Source organism: Ostrea edulis, chromosome 6, assembly GCF_947568905.1.
Source record: "Ostrea edulis chromosome 6, xbOstEdul1.1, whole genome shotgun sequence".
Lineage (NCBI taxonomy): Eukaryota > Metazoa > Mollusca > Bivalvia > Ostreida > Ostreidae > Ostrea > Ostrea edulis.
The window spans coordinates 30,772,081-30,790,359 of record NC_079169.1 but is presented as its reverse complement, the minus strand read 5'-3'; the positions used below and the strand labels follow the sequence as shown (position 1 = coordinate 30,790,359).

Genomic DNA, 18,279 nt, shown 5'->3' with positions numbered 1-18,279 from the left:
CCAAGTTTGGTTGAAATTGGCCCAGTGGTTCTGGAGAAGTCGAAAAAGTGAAAAGTTTACAGACGGACAAAATGTGATCAGAAAAGCTCACTTGAACCTTCGGTTCAGGTGAGCTAAAAACAGTAAACTTTCAAATATCTGCACATTTTCCAGCAATAGCATGTTCCAGTGTTCATTAACATAACATGTGCACAGGCACCTGCAGGTTTGACCCCCCCCCCTTCTTTTTGATGTACAAAATGGATTTCCTGAAAATTTGCGGGTTCTCTGTCTGTGGTGTCTATTTTCAAAATTCTAAATGCCATTTAACAAGATTGCTACAAGCCGCCGCCAAAAAAGTTTAAGCACAAAAGTCCAATAACTCCTGTAAAATTTGTCGAATCAAAATGACAACACAATATGCTCAACTACATATGGTGACTAACAATCCTACAAAATTTGAATGAAATCCGTGGGCGGTTTTGGAGGAGTTGCATCCACAGTGTAGCATGTACAAATTCAAGTCCCATAACTCGTGTAAAAATTGTCGAATCAAAATGGCAGCGTAATATGATCAACTACACATGGTGACTAACAATCCTACAAAATCTGTTGAGCGGTTTCTGAGGATTACATCCATGAAGTGTTCCTATAGTGTAGTAAGTACAAATTCAACAAAGTCCCATAACTCCTATAAATATAGTCATATCAAATTGGTTTCTCAAGAGTTGCGTCCACAAGGTGAAGTGGGACAGACGGTATTTCAATGTCCCCTTCCTCGTTGTGGTGGAGAACAAAAATTCTGCTCTTAGATTTACTGGATTAAATATGCATGTACCATCGGTAAAGCTTTAAAACTTGAAAGAGTTCAAAAGATGAGAAAAATGGCATTGAAAATCAAAAAAGATACAATTGACATAGAATCCTCTAGGCTTTATTTACATAGAAACTATTCAAATAATTTATATGATGTGCATAAGTTCAATTGTGTGAAATTACTGTAAAGTTGAAATTTCTATATACATGCAATGATGAAGTCCAATAACTCTATGATGGAGAACGACACAAGAAAGACAAAAAATGAAAACATGTTCTTATACAACTTGTTTATTTAGATGTCTATAAAATACAGCATGGATATATATATAAAAGACATATTTGGAATGTTCTAATTACAAATGGCGAAAAATACATGTAATGATATGGACCAAATACAGATACAAAGACATCGGAAGCATTTTCAAGTTGTGACATCTGCAGACTTGGAGGAAGTCTTCTTTGTAAACCGAATTATTAAAAAAGGTGCCATTACTAGCATCTGAAGTCCTGTACTCATTGCAGGTAAAGGGGATTGTCAGTGCGAGTTAACTTGCCACCCTAATTACCTCCACTGTACGACGTACAACTTGCAGGATGCTTAGTGAGTCGGAGTCGAGGATCGGTGCTCCCATTGTGATACAGACTTGTGTACATAAATATTCACAACCAAAATTAAACAAGTGCTTATAGAATATAGATTTCTACAATGATTCCAAAGAGAATCCTTTTAGCTGACAGAAAAAGAGGATAGTTAAATTTGGTGTAAAATTTCTCAAATGGTCGTTTTCTACAAGCACTGTTACTTATGGCACAAATGTTGTTCTTTTTTTTAATCTGGACATTTTCAGTAAAGCTAAATCACATAACCAGCACATTATTTCCACACCCTAATGATGGATAGCATCCCTTGACTAGCATTGTATTTACATGTATAAATGAAATCATGGTAATATGTATACATTTTTGATATTCAATACAATGAACCGATATAAACTGCTGTCATACAAACTATTCAAAAAGACAAGATCAAAAGAAATATTTTGTACTGGTAGAATGACTACATGTTCTGTATAGAAATGAATCACGATTTAAAATAGAAATGTCAATACTGTCCAGAAAAAATTGCAGAGGAAAATTTACAAATCCAACTCCGTAGCTCCAGTATACCCAGTGTTTGGTGCATAATCAAGTGCCGAGCGATATTGTGGAGTCGGCACTGGTGGGACATACTGTTTCGTCGGCACAGCCTGGACCACGGCAGGATACTCCTGGGCGGAGGTACGCACAAATCCAGGATTGAAATACGAGCCTTTGGTTGGAATGGGGCTAGACCCCAAATCTGGTTTCTCCCTCAGCATGTGATACCTGACACGTTTCAAATGACAATATGTACAGCAGGCCTGCATCCACAACATTACAGCTGACACCAGGCTGAATAGCGCCGCACCAGCTGCGATGAAATAGCCAAAGTTTAGGCTCATATCTGGGTGGGCGTTGAGGATGGTATAGTAGTTGAAGCGGAGAGTAATGTAATCTGCCACTGGGAAGTTCTGCCAGGGGGAGTGGGAGAAAAATGCCATGTGTAGAATGATGAGAAGACAACTGATCACTTGGCTCAGAGCTAGAAATGGAAATCAAACATTCAATTGCAGTTAAATATACAAATGAACATATTTTAAAAAAAAAAAGATTAATGACTGAAATTTTCTATTCATGTTCTATAGAGCATTTTTTTCCTTCTAAATACGATTTACGTAGTTCTTGTTCTCAAATGTTTTATTTTTACAGTATTTCAATATGAATTAAATCAACTTACAAAACCCAGTGGCCCCAGCAGCCAGAAACATCTCTCCTGATGGGGAGGCATACTGTCTGAACGCCAAGATGATTGCAGACCCACAACAAAGCACAATTCCGCTACTACCAAGGAGATACAGTATCTGGGCGACTCGAAGGAGGGCTGAAAGGATAGAGGGCATACTGTCATATAAATAATTATAATATGAAGGCATAATTACTGTCATATACAGAATAATACGAAGGCATATTTACTGTCATACAGAATAGACAAAGCCATAATTACTGTCATATACAGAATAATACGAAGGCATAATCACTGTCATATACAGAATAATACGAAGGCATATTTACTGTCATACAGAATAGACAAAGCCATAATTACTGTCATACACAGAATAAGACAAAGGCATAATTACTGTCATATATAGAATAAGATGAAGGCATAATTAATGTCATATATAGAATAAGATGAAGGCATAATTACTGTCGTACAGAATAAGATGAAGGCATGATTACTGTCATATATAGAATAAGATGAAGGCATAATTACTGTCATACAGAATAAGATGAAGGCATAATTACTGTCGTACACAGAATAAGATGAAGGCATAATTACTGTCATATATAGAATAAGATGAAGGCATAATTACTGTCGTACACAGAATAAGATGAAGGCATAATTACTGTCATACAGAATAAGAGACAAAGGCATGATTACTGTTATATACAGAATAAGACGAAGGCATAATTACTGTCATACACAGAATACGACAAAAAGACAGAATATAAATAACCCCCTCGTTTCCACAGAAATTACCTTCGCTCCTACGACAGTTATTAATATATAAACTCATGCAGCTGCGTAGGACTAATTTTTTTCTTAATCATTGTATGATAAACAAATTTCAAACTTTTTGGGGGAGACTGTATCAGGTTCGGTATAATCTCTGTTTATTGGATTTAGCTATATCAAATCTTTTTGATATTGTATTGTGCGTTGAGAGGTGGAATACACCAGAGGTGGAATGCAGATTATTGGAAGAAGAGAAGTGGTAAATTTGTTGATCCGCGCCCTGACTACCATATCTGACATAATGCCAATGAAAAGCTAATTAATTGTACCTGGCATGAAGTGAGTATTGTCCGCCTTGTCCAACATCAGTGTATTAATGAACCTGTTCTCGTCCAAGAAGAACAAGCCACAGTTGATAGTTCTGTCCACCGAGGTTTGTTGCGCCACCGGTCGTTCGTCCTCGACAAACGCCAGGTGCATCCTTAAGCTGAACCAAAACGGCAGAAGGCAAGCAGTAATCGTGGCCATGGATGCGATTAACAAAAGCAAGGACGCTAGCCCTAACAACTTGCTTTTCAAAAAGTTCGAAATAGGGTCCGTCATTTTTGGTGTCCGTACAACTTCCGCAGTCGGGAAGTTTCCGGGATTACCTGTGCCTGCAATGATTGCTGGTTTTTCAAAATAAACTTTTAAAATAAAACTAAAAAATGTCAATTAAAACCCGGGGTCTGTATAAACATGAACGCTATATCTCCATGTATCCTATGTTTTTGGTCAACATTCCAAATATGTTACACCTTACGCCATGTTTTCGAATCGCACCTGTAGAAAGCGACACCTAGCAGTCTGAGTCACTGTCTATCAAGGGACGTAACTCTGTTTCTTGTCCATAAAAAAATTCAAGCTACGAATATATTAGTACGAAAGCCAACTAGGCTCATTTTGAAAGAGTAAAAAATATCTTATCTCGTTATAATTATCATGCAATAACGAGATAATTAATTCGTAATAATGAGATAACTAACTCGTTATAACGAGATACTAACTTGCTATATACGAGATAATTAACTCGTTATCTAACGATATAATTAACTCGTTATAACGAGATAATTAACTCTTTATAACGATATATTAACTCTTTATAACGACATACCAACTCGTTATAACGAGATAATTAACTCGTTATAACGAGATAACAAACTCGTTATAACGAGATAATTAATTCCTTATAACGAGATAACTAACTCGTTACAACGAGATAATTAATTCGTTGTAACGAGATACTAAGTCGTTATAATGAGTTAGATTTTTTTTCACTTTTCAAAAATGAGCTCATTCGGCTTTCGTATACTAGCATCATGTAAAAAAAAAATAATTCTTATTCTATAAGATATCGTTATTACGATATAATTATCTCGAAATTACGAGTTAGTGGAAGGCCAGTCTAATTAAAATTAGATGTTAGATGCGCTCGCATGTATGCAAGTATGCGAGCGGATATAACATTTAATTGGTGGAAGGCGAATTTATTATTTTTTATACGCTTTCGTAAAAAACAAAACATAAAATAATGAAGAAATGAAATGATGATGATGGCACAGCATTAAGACTACTCCACCCTAATTTCTGTGGAAACGAGGGGGTTATTTATAATCGGTCTTCCCCAGGGGGATAGGAAAGACCGAATATGAATAACCGTCTCGTTTTCACAGAAATTAACTCCACGTGACACCACCCCCACCTAGATTAATTAAATACAGGAATTAAGTTCAGATGAGTATATCAATAAAATCAAGCACGAATCTAGGGGACGTGACCATGGGTCAGACCTGGGAGAATGTACCGGATTAGAATACGTCTTCAAGCCATTAATTATTGCGCCCTGGATAAACCCCGGATAGGGAAAGATTGAGGGCCTGAAAATCTTCTGAAAAAAAGTTCTGAGGAGGAGGATGCATGGATTTGTGTTTGCGGGATATCTAATACAATTTATCCATGTAGTGGGATATAGATTTTATATCTAATACAATATAGATTTTATATCTAATACAATATAGATTTTATTAACTCATATTTAGGATTTTTCCGTGTTACTTTGTATTGTAAACACTTAAAATTGTGGGGGAAATAATTTATGTCAGTGAGGTATTTTGACGACACGAGGTTGATTTGATAGTAAAGTTAGGGGGGGGGGTGCCCTCAAGTAGCTGGTGATCATACGTAATTAAAAGCTTTTATAAAACGTAACATTCATTTTCAGCTGAATTTGGGTAATCCATACTTAGATACGTCATCAGCATGCGTATTACATGCATATGTATACATGCTGCTAAATCTAATGTTATCAATTTATCTTATCACGCTAATACATTTATAATGTACAATGTTGCTAATGATCTTTTCCTACTAAAGGGTGGAGTCCTACATCTGAACAAACAATGAACGTTTCGAAATGAAAAAAAAAACAAACCAAAAACATGCAGCATTCTTCATTGTTTGTGTGCGTGTTTCTTTTTTCCATTTTTGTCTTTCTTTTCATTAAAAAAACCCAAACTAACATTTAAATCTTACCATGCATACAATATATAGGTACGGCTTCTTAAAACTTAGTCTTTAAATTGCTTCATTATTCAGTCCTGATACATCTATAGAAAACTACCAGAAATTCGATATCTTAAAGTTTAAAATCAGACCTTCTACTTGAAATTGTAGAATGTGACGTGGTAACGCGTAATATTGACTAAGATAATTGATTCAACATTAAATCTAGAACACTGGCACGAATCTTCCGTAACATGGGCAGCAAGGAGGTTCTTCTAGCCACCGGTAAATTTATTTAGATCTATCTTATTTTTTCGTACTTGAAAAATATTTTAGACATATTTCTATATATCATACTTTACTATACGTAAGTCGGCAAATGATTTCATAGTAATCAATGCATGTATAATGTGTTTTGTTTACAACCACGAGCTCTTGAAAATATTTCATTGCAAAATCCAAGGTAGGCCTACATCCTACATGTTTTAGCAGAGAGAGACGGAGCGAACTACACATTGTCGATTTTTAACGTGTTATCAAGGGTTTTAATCTTATGAAATTTCTTGTTAAATTACCCTCTTTGGTTGGTTCAAAAGTTAATTTCTTTCAGTGAAATATAATCGGAATTTCCTGCATTTTTCGGCAATACTAGTAAAATATCGATACTCTGCCTTAAATGATGAAACCCGATCCTATGTGTCAAAATATATACAATTTCGCCATAATTTCACATGTTCTAGCCTTTTAAAGAAATGTACATTAATCATAAACAAAAATGCATAGAAAAAATTTAAACTTGCTTGCCCAGGAATTCTTTGGACAACACTCGACATCATCTTTTTCACATAGTGGCTGTAAATCAGTAAAATGTAATGACAATGGCTGGAATTTGGAACTGAATGTCTTTATTTTATGCCAACTGAATGTTTCGAATACAAAATGTTCACTGTGTGTAAACTAGAATATTGTTTGTTTCATATTTGTAACTCACTAGTCACTATTTTAACCTACGGGTTGGTATGTCGGATTTTTTTTTTAATGTGAGCACAGGCACTAAAAGAAATTGATTGGCAAATCACTTAAAGTTTACCAATTTTTACCAAATTTTGAAAATGAACATATTCTGAAATTCGAGTAATCTACAGTATTAACATAAAAAGTTTTCGTACTTTGATATGAAAAAATAGAAACAGCAATAAAAAATTTAAGTTTGTCAAAAACTAAAATTTTGATTTAATTAAGTCCTGTTTCATTTCACCGAATACGAGTAGTTATTCGGGGTGACAGAGGTGAACGGACGCAGTTCATTAATTAGAAAAATATTTTTAAATTATGAACTTAGGTACCTACACAGGTAAGATATATTTCTTTACAGAAACACGGCTACTTTAGGGTGCACATGCAAATGTGTATGTTGTAAATAAGCCCTTCTAACCATGGGTATATGTTTGAATTATTCTGCTTTAGTTAGGGACCAGGAGCAACTGTTTCATTTGACAAAGTCAAACTCCAGGGGGGGGGGGGGGGGGGGCAATATTTAGAAAATGATTTTGCAATGCTTGTGTGTTTTGTTTTTAGAAAATGATTTTGCAATACTCGTGTTTTTTATGCCGGTCAAAATCCCACAACTATATGTCTCCCTGCGAACAACAGACAGATGAAGTACATGTACACATATATACGTCACGTCGGTTGATTGATTGGTTGAATATTGTTTTTACTTCACGTCGGAGAACAGAAACGGTGATAATTCGTATACATTTTTGTCTTCGTTTACTGTCGGTGGACAGACAACAGACAGACGGACGGACGGACATACTGGCAGTCATGATTCATCCCTCTATATCATCTAAACTTTGTTTGCATGGTTTATTACTAATGTTATATTCTCCCTCACTTTGTTCGTCCGAATATAAATTAATTATACTCTGAATTTGTATGTATAAATATGAAAAACATAAAAAACCATGTTTGGAATGCTGCTCGTTAGAACGTTTTTATTAAACACACAAACCAATCCCAAACCGCCTATAAATACACCAACAAAACACACACACACACACACACACACACACACACACACACACACACACACACACATTAAAATTAACTGGCTTCCATAATACCTGCTATCCTTGACTCACGTTCTAACCGAGCTGTAGAGTGACATATTCGAACACGCATTCCTATTTATCTGACCATACCACGTGACACACAGACACCATAATGCTCACACATCACTTTGCATTGGAAATCAATATCCATAACGAAAATAATATTAATATTTAATTTCAAGACGATTTTTAGAGTTTTAATTAATTGTTAACTAAATGATCCACATCGCCTCACCCTGGGGCCTGAAAGTTTGAGACAGGGCTTTTCAGTGTAAGTGAACTATGCAGTCGGTCTCGATATACTCAGCAATATCAAGATATTAGGAATTCTATGCTAATTTACTTTTGGCTCAGGATACATAAAACCACATTCCTGCTCACATGCGTTCAGTTTAGCTGCTCTGTGCATTTTCACTATACAAGTCACAGAACCACGTCCATGCATAAGAAAACCTGACCATGGGGCCAATGATTTCACAATTCCGGTATAGCCCTCTTTACCCATCATTGCTATGTACTCGATAAGGCTGCTTGGCGCCCGGACTGTGGGAGGTGGGTAGGTGGGTTAGAAAATATGTAAAAGAATAATGCATTATCACTGTATGACCATTAGAGCCTCACTCCACCCCACTCCCGATCCAGCCGGGCTATGAATTGTACAGCTATTTAAAAATTCATGACCATACACACAGTTGGTCGACAACATGTCCCCGAGTAAGGAATATTTTTAAAGAATGCATCATTTTTGGAGTTTTTAATGCATTGCCCTCAAAACCCTAATGCTATGCTACATGGCAATTGCGGTAAAATTGGTTCATTAGCGTCTGAGATATTTTCGAATGTTAACATTCGACAATAAAAGAAAAGCGAAGAATGACCAAAGTGCGGAAAAAGCAATTTGTGAACTTGTTTTTACTTTTGACAGGAAGCTACACAGCAAGTTTCAGATCAATATGTCCAAGGAAAACGAGATATATGGGTCACAACGCTCACCTGAATTCCCTTGCTCATTTAGGGTTTAGGCTGGGGGTATAATTATCTTGTTCAAGGTAAAATATCCCGATCAGGGCAAATTTCATATACGAGTGAACTCTAAATGTGAATAAAGAATCGCTTATCCATCCCATTTAGAAGACGCTAAAATGTCAAAATTTACTCACATTTAGATGATGAAATGTCAAAATTTACTCACATTTAGATGATGAAATGTCAAAATTTACTCACATATAGATAAATATGACATTTTGAAATTAACGCACAAAAGCAGACATTACAAAATTTACTCCCCTTTAGATGAAGCAGAAATTACAAAATGTACTCACATTTAGTTTTTAGATGAAGCAGACATTACAAAATTTACCCACATTTAGATGGAATTAGCTCACATTTAGATGAAGATGGCAAGTTAAATTTGCTCGCAATAGATGAAGCTGAAATGTCAAAATTTACTCACATATATGACGCTGATATATCAAAATTTGCTCACACTATCAAGCAAAGCTAACAGTTTTTTTCATCTTTTCTGTACCGATACTATTCCGGGAACTAAAAGAATCGCATACAGATACCATGACAATATATCATGTTTTGAAATTATAGGGAACTCTTTGTTATCATTCATCCTATAGTTGATTGCAACCTAAAAAGGAAAAACACCACAAAAATGTCATTGTTTCCAAATATTGCTTTTGTACGGCACAAAAACAAGAGCTTAAGTGCATCATATGGTATGATGAATGCAATACAAAAAGATACATGCATTCGGATTGTAAATTGAAATGCATTTAGTTACGAAGTTATCATTAATCACTAAGCTTCCTGCAATTTTAAAGTTCATGCCACACAGAAAACAGTCAGATCAACATATATAATGCCCTTATGCAACTGCTAATGTATACAAGAGACACCACTGCAGAAAAAGTCTGTGAAAACTTCAATGCAGACAGCATGCTACCTTTAGTGACCGGTCAATATTTATTGGGCCGGGGGTTGGGATCGGTGCAAAACGCAATAGGACACACATTTATTTTGACTTATATACTGATAGGACTCCAACTTTTTATTTTATTTTCAACACCGATAGGACAGCTATATTTTTGTGTGTGTGCAAATGTAGCAATGAACAAAAGATATAAAGTATTTTAAACTTTTAATTCAACTACAATGTATCTTACAAACCAAAATACTGAATTTTATGTATGCTTTACTTCATGTCAAAGTTGAATATACTAGAAACAATTCGCAGTAAAATAATGGACCTTTGAAAATTTTTAATATCAAAACAAGGAATTAAAAATCACAAAAGAAGTATTCAGCTGTGAATGAAATTGCAAAAATTACATGTAAGTTTTGCATGGAGTATGGATTTCAATCATAGAAAATAAAAATGGTATATCATGTTGGTCATAACTTGAAGGGTACAGACCAGAATTTAACTAAAGTCTAAACACATCTTTCATAATTTGATAGTTTGCCAATACAACCTATCATTGGGTCAAATGCTGTTTGACTTGTTTCATACCGATTGTTACATGTAGGCCGTTCTTGGCACACTGATTTTGACTACGGATAACTCTGTTTACCTGATCAAGATAATGGGCTCACGGAGGGTGTGACCGGTCGACAGGGGATGCTTACTCCTCCTAGGCACCTGATCCAACCTCTGGTATATCCAGGGGTCCGTGTTTGCCCAACTCTCTATTTTGTATTGCTCATAGGAGTTATGAGATTGATCACTGTTCGTTACCTTCACCTTTCATAGACAATACCGAGATGTGAAAAATACTTGTAAGTACATGAGACAACAATTTAACAAAGAGAAAAAAATAAGATGAAAATAATGAGATTTGTAACTTCACTAGACAAATTACCGAGCAAACATGACAAAGTAAACAAAACTTTCTCAGGAACTTTTAATCCCTCAGCTGATATAGCATTTCAAGTGATAATTATGAAGAACTCCAGAGATTGTTAAAATGAAGTAAAAATGTTGTGTAATCATACATATATGTTTATTTATTAGATAGGACACACACTTTATTATTTCACATCTGATATAGGACAGCAACTTTTTTGTATTCTTCGAAGATAGGACATAGGGTTTTTTAAATGGAAATATGGAATGCACCGTCCCAACCTCCCAATAAATATTGACCGGTCCCTTACATATTGTATATGTTTACGGTACAAAGGCTTAAGCTATATTTATACCAGTTACACGTTTTCACATCTAACACGTCGTCTGCATTCGTATGCGATCTCCTTTAGAATAATAACTTATTTTAATTCTTTTTCCAAACTTCTTGAACTATGATGATATTTCTACAATGATGAAGTATAGAACCTAGAAGAAAAGTTTGTGTTTTATACCATGTCAGAATTCTATCACGAAACGCATTTCTTTATACATAACGAGAGATATGAAAGGAGACACATATTCCGTTATTGAAGTCTAGTAAGTAAACATTGACCTTTCGACCCCAAAATCAGTAGAGTTCTTTCACTTTTTATAACAAAGCTACATGTGAAGTATGAAATCAATGGAGCAAAAAATGTGGGTTATAGAATATCTACAAGCTTTTCTATGAAGTCCCGTTGTGACCTTGACCTTTGATCCCCAAATCAATAGGATTCTTTCTCTCTAAATAACGTAACTACTTGTGTAGGGGGGTTGTTACATAATTGCAGACCAAAACATAGCGAAAATGTTTACTCTTACACCTATCAACACTTCGCCGTGAGTTACGTCCCTTTGCGGGGTCAGCCAAAGGTCAATCGGTGAAAAACCAAGTTTTCCTTCTTTACCTTACCAAATGTAAGATGTTATTACTTTGAATTTTAGCCAATTACCAAGTTTTCATACAAGTTAATGGGTTGCCCCAATCTGGGGCATATTGTAGTTGACTACAATTGATGGAAAAATAACAGATGTCAAAGCTACAGATAGGAAAATTACAAAGGCCAACGTAGGGAAATACGATTTTTATCCGGGAGATGGCGGACAAGGGACGTAACTTTCGCGAAGTGTTGATACGTGTAAAGTGTGAGATATGAAGATTAGATTCATCATTTTCTACACGATAATATATAGTAATTTGACAAATTAGATAGTTTTTATCGATGATATCAATAAGCATTTTAAAATACATGTGTATATGACGTTTTAAAGCCTGGTTTCAAGGAACATATTTTTAAACCCCCTAATCCAAAGGAGCTGAAATTAAGAGCAATTAATTAATTAAAACTGGTATTAAATTTGATAATCAATTACTAATGGATTCTACTTTTCATTTAAAAAAGATCATTAGCAAAACTGTCAAGCTTTTTGTAAGCGGGAATCCAGAGTTAGAGAGTGTAGTTCTTTGTGACTTTTACCTGAGTTACGGCCCTTGGACTTGTGCGAATTATGTTTTTCTCGAGATTTTTTTTTTTTTTTTTTGGTTGGGCTTGCAGATGTTAATTTGATAATTAGTACATTTTTAGTTCGATTCTACAAAGTTGATAAGAACTAGTGAAGTCACATCCACACCACCTTAGTTCACATCGAAGTTTCTTATATCTGTAGATACGAGTACTAAACTCATTGAAACTTCTACTGTTCTAGAATAGTAATACAATAATGTAGCTAAATTATTCATTATCACCTACATTGCACAGTTCATTTACATGGTTAAAGACCTAAACCTATTTATGATTTTTTCCCCTGGTCGTCTAGTCTTTGTACTTGATTAGTAGTTGATTTCCAACAATTCCTATCCTGGTTCCCCAATTTTTCCATTTACCATAACCTAAATAATATACGTTGGATATCACTGCAGTCCAGTAATTTTTGCGACCGATAGAGGACTATGTATTACCATGCAATAATCTCAGAATGCTTGTCTTTCTTTGTTTGTTTTTATTTTATATACCAATAGCACGTATTTCCCTAGGGCTCAATGTTGATTTATTAAGCATTACTTTTAGAGTACGTCATTATTAAAAAAAAAAAAAATCTCCAGGTGAGTCATTATGTTGATGCCTATTATTGTAAAATCAAACCATTTGATGAAAACATTTATTTTGCTAAGTGTATATCGGATACTTAATCCAAACTGCCTGTATCATTGTGATTAAGATTTAACCAGCTTTTTAAAAAATGAAATCCTATCCTACATAAAACATTATTGGGCCTATAGGGTTTGAACAACTTGAATCTACACTTCATGAACGTGCTTGAAAATCAAATTGATTTTGCCCTGGTCCTCGAGAGGACGATTTTTTTTTAATCCACACTTTAAACTCCTATTCTGCCCTTACCTCTCGCGTGACCCTGGGGGATCGTGGATTGCACACACATGAGTCTACACTACAGATGATGGTTTCATATTAGTTTGACACATTTTACCCTTATTGTTCTTTAGAAGATCATCATTTTTTTTTCACCTATATATTTCAATATAAAATTTGCTTTCCTGATTAAATTATTCTTTAGAAACGTTTTTTTTTTTTTGAAAACACATCAGTCTTCGTTTTGGGGTTTTTGTTGTTGTTGTTGTTTTTTTTTTATTATTATTTCCCAAATATCTCCCTTCTGAAAAGAACATGACTCTTCATTTGAACAAACTTCAATCCTCACTTAATAGAATCAACTTTTTAACATTTGGAAATGTCTTTTTGTCTGGGATATCATTATATCAAATCTAAACCAAGGAATAGTCCTTGACCTTCCACTTTCTTACTGTAATACTAAGTATATCAAAAACATTTCACGAAATATTACAAAAACGGTTTTTGCATAAACTCAAAAAATATGGAATAAATTGTAATATTCTAATCTGAATAGAAAATAATCTCTCCGATAGGATACAAAAAGTTATTCTGGAAGAAAATTCTTCTCTTTGACCCAGTCAGTTTCTTAATACCAAAGAACAGACCTTCAATTTACTTTCTGTGATATATCAAAAAATAAAATATTGCAAAAATAGTTTTTGCATAAACTCAAACAATGTGGAATAGACTGTAATATTCTAATCTGAATAGAAAATAATCTCTCTGATAGATACAAAAAGTTGTCCTGTATTAGGTACATTTCTTTTTCTTATTCATATAAATGATATTACTGAAAACTCAGAAATTTGTGGAATTTTTCCCCTTCCTAATGACGTGGAAAAAACAGGGAAGTGGTCAGAGAAATGACTAGTTGACTTTAATCCATCTTGAACCGTTGGTTGATTTTTCTAAATTTAAACGTGCACACCCTATATAATTATATGGGTATACTACAAACACTATTATGCATAGTGAAAGTCGTTACCACCTCGGACTCGCCACTGGTCAGAGCACACCATATAGCCGTTTTCATTTTTTTTTTAGCGGGGCATAAATTTAGCGGACTTATCTCTATAAGGCATACCATTAATTTTGGTGGATAAAATTTTGGTGAACTCATATCTACTTATTTATTCAATGTATATGTATACTGATTTACTTAAATTTAGCGATTTTTATTTTGGCGAATAATAGGCCAGAATTATACACCCGCCAAAACCCCCGGCTATACAGTACCACAAAAACCCCTTGAAAACATGTCAATGTCGAAATTTTCTACATATATTAGACTATAGGTTAAAAATGTTTCAAAACATTTCCTTTGGCATTGCCCACAGTATGCATGCCATAGGGAAAAATTGCTAAACTAAATGAGACAAAATAATACATCAAAACAACTTGATATCATTTTATATGCATCAACTTTTCTTCTATTTGTGAAAACTAATTTTTGTTTTGTTTTACCGAATTCAGTTTTTAATCTTGAACACTAAAAGAATTATCAATATGTAATGCACACATATGATCTCTCTCTCTCTCTCTCTCTCTCTCTCTCTCTCTCTCTCTCTCTCTCAAATACTAGGTGATTATCTGTCATGATTATGATATGCAAGAAAACTTTTCATTGTGAACTAAAACATGTGAACTGGTCTGTAAACATTAGTTTTGAGTAATTACATGTATTCGTGCCTCGATCTATGGAGAAAACGTGCATAAACAGGCAATCCTATTCATTATATTACTTGTATTCATATAATGTAGATGATGAATGAAATGTTTCTTGAATTCAATTGAACTTGAATCATGCATATCTAGGGGTAACCTGTGCTAAGTTTCGTTAAAATTGCTGAAGTGGTTTTGGAAAAGAATTGAAAATATGAAAAAACGACACAAAAAGGAAAAACGACAGGCAAACAAATTTGATCAGAAAAGTTCTCTTTGAGTTTATGTCTCAACTCTAAATTAAGTTTAAAAGTTTAGAAACGAATTCTGTGCAAAGGACCTCCGGTATAACGCTCAATTTCTCAAAGCAGACACGTGGGAAACCAAAATGAAAGTAACAGACAGACAGACAGACGAAGAAGACACCTGTATTTTCCTCTTTCACTGGTACATGTAGGTGACCAATGAAAATTCGGAAATTAAATGCCAAGGTGTACAAAAATAGACATTGTGGATGGCTATGAGAGCTTATTTTTACTGAATCATTCATATAGATAAAGAATATTTATATGCAATATACAAACAGAATTCAAAAGCTTCGGCTTCCTACACAGGTGTTCCAGATGATTTTGGGAAAACCCTACGAAATGACAACGGACTGTATAAAACAACATCGTACGAACCATCCAATAAAAACCAACCATACAAAGCCAAGAAATGCTCCACCCCCAAACCTTACCAAGGACACACCTACAAACACACCGTCAACACTAATCGTCAATACCGGGAATACGAAGCACGCACGTACGATAATGTGTACGTTTATTCCAAGATATATCATGAGAAACCGAAGAAAGAGGCACCACAAAGAGCAGAGAGTCCTCCCCCGCAGCAAAAAACAGAAACACCCCCACCTGTAAGCTTTATTTTTATTCAATTAAATGATTTTTCTAACGAATGACAGTGTAAGGAAGAGTGACATTTTTCTTTTAGTCCCGATGCGTGAGAATAAGGTAATTAATAATTAGTTAGTAATACCTGAAACCCATGTTAATTAACAACTGCTTAAATTTCATGATACTAGTCATGTATCTTAACTTAAACCTGTTTACATTTTGTAGAAGTTATGCATCTAGTCAAAAACACAGAAGGTGTACTCAATATTTTGAATTTCAGCCTCGCCAGTCTTCCCCTCCGCTGCCATACAGTGCCGTGGAATCCATCAGACGGTCATTTCTATTGGCTGAAGTACGGACCGCGTCACCGGAACAGAGCAACTCTGTATTCAGTTGATGAGAAAAGTGCTCCCACGAAAGTCATCTGATACGGGCTATCCCGGGGCGTTCCGTGCATTCTGGGTCGCATGAGTGCCGCAACATGACGTCATATTCCTGGAGAATCCGATTCCTACGCTCTCTTTGATTTCACCCATATCATCTTTGTACTTTAAAAAAAGTGTGCTTGTATCTTTACAAGAAATAAAGAGTCAGACTTGTTTATTATTATTATTTAAAAAGAACAACCCAAAAATACACGTTAAAGTGGATGTTTTACGTTATCCAATATTTCTTTTGTGGTTTCTCTGTATGTGTGTAAGAGATGCATTCTGAACAGCTTCGCGACATTGTTTCAATCGCGGATTTAAACATCTCACAAAAGAAGTCAACCTTCCTTAAACAGAACGGTTAGCCATATCGTGAGATCTTAATACATTTTGACTGGTAAAGCACAATGCCGTCGTAGTGCTGGCGTAGACTGATCTACAGAAAAGAACACACACTCAGAGCTGGGGTGGACATGACGGAGACGCCGAGGCAAGGAGCAATATATCTGGGGATAAAGGGTAAGGGGGACACTGAATTTCATACCTTCCAAGAAAACTATGTATACTTAACCTCTGTTGGAGGAATTAACTGTTTTACATACTATATTATATAACGAAACATTTCATAGGTATGTGCTATGCTCACTCTCAGAACATATATATTATGTATATATATATATATATATATATATATATATATATATATATATATTGTAAATGTCATTGTTTGATATGACGTAAGACTTTTAAAGAAAGAAAGAACTTGAACAAAATAATCACAGGCTTGTATTTCAAAATATGAATGTTTTAAGAGTTAGAATACTTCATTATCTTGTTTATAATCTCCATTTTAGATAAATTGAATGATGGTGAAAGTGCCAGTGTCGTGGATTCTAAGACCGGAATGTACAAAGCTAGAGAATACAAACCAAAATCATATCTACCCAAAATCCGGGAGTTTAAACCGAAAAACAGAGAGTTTAAGCCCCGGGAGTTTGAACCTAAAAAAGAGGTCACGGTTCACACGTACGACAAACTCCGTGAATATAACCATTTCTACGATGCCGAGCCACCGGAAGACGAAACGAACAGACCAGCGGTAGGTGGTGGTCGTACCTGGATGATGCGTGATGCCATTACTTCATTTGTGGTGTGCTACAATATCTTTCTAAACAAATCCTTAAGAGCAAATTTATCTCGGAAATTGTGAATAGACATATCGTGTAGCTGCACGTGATTCTTATCTAAAGAAATAGTTCATACAGTGGTGGATCCAGGATTTTTCAAAGGGGGCGGAATGCGTGCAATGACACGATTCCTCAGGATATAATGAAGCAAAATGGCGAAATCTATATGGTATTTTAGAGAAAATATGTTTATCAAACATGAAAAACAATATGTCGTGTGTCTATTTGATATCGTATTTCATAATAACGTCATATAAATTTTATACTTGTTCTCAAAGAAGTACCTATGAATCATGGACATCCATTATTTCTTTTAAAAATACATTTTCTTACAATTCAAATCAAAACAAACAAAAAATCGCATTAAAAAATGTGAAATGCCAGGATCTTTTTGCACTCAAGTCAACTCGTACAAGAAAGCATTATGCTGCAGGAAGCAGCATGCACTTTCAAGAACTAAGTTTTCGATTCCCTAAAATTCAAAAGTTCCAACAAGGAACTCAAAAATAAAAAATGTAATAATCCTGAAAATTGAATTCAATGAAAAGAAATCATACAATTACATATTAATACCCCATCCTCTCTTTCAGAAAGACGCTCCATTCTTTAAACACAAGAAAGCGTTGGGTTCCATTAAGCGGACGATAGTCATTATGACGCCTCGACAATAGCGCCACCTGTCTCCTCGCAGAAGAAGCGCCACCTGTCCTTCACGGAGAAGTTTTGGGGTGGTGGTTTTGAAGACAAGGA

General features: G+C 35.0%; 2 protein-coding genes across 3 annotated transcripts; one reads left to right on the top strand and one right to left on the bottom strand.

Moving 5' to 3' along the window:
• Positions 1 to 1,070: 1,070 nt before the first annotated feature.
• On the bottom strand, positions 1,071 to 4,276 carry LOC125647727 (uncharacterized). The gene is made up of 3 exons (XM_048874521.2): positions 3,721 to 4,276; positions 2,615 to 2,758; positions 1,071 to 2,419 (listed from the first exon to the last, which is right to left on the bottom strand). Exons 1-3 carry the CDS (start codon positions 3,992 to 3,994, stop codon positions 1,935 to 1,937), a joined length of 903 nt encoding a protein of 300 aa, XP_048730478.1. The 5' UTR covers positions 3,995 to 4,276; the 3' UTR covers positions 1,071 to 1,934.
• A 1,874-nt stretch (positions 4,277 to 6,150) lies between these two features.
• Positions 6,151 to 18,276, top strand: LOC125645482 (uncharacterized). Of its 2 annotated transcripts, XM_056142391.1 has the most exons (5): positions 6,151 to 6,217; positions 15,633 to 15,934; positions 16,195 to 16,861; positions 17,197 to 17,441; positions 18,120 to 18,276. In XM_056142391.1, exons 3-5 carry the CDS (start codon positions 16,816 to 16,818, stop codon positions 18,198 to 18,200), a joined length of 372 nt encoding a protein of 123 aa, XP_055998366.1. In that variant the 5' UTR covers positions 6,151 to 6,217; positions 15,633 to 15,934; positions 16,195 to 16,815; the 3' UTR covers positions 18,201 to 18,276. The 2 variants fall into 2 exon arrangements, with proteins under 2 accessions (XP_055998366.1, XP_048726980.1); XM_048871023.1 differs by lacking the exons at positions 17,197 to 17,441; positions 18,120 to 18,276 and having other exon boundaries at positions 6,157 to 6,217; positions 16,195 to 16,513.
• The last annotated feature ends 3 nt before the right edge of the window (positions 18,277 to 18,279 follow it).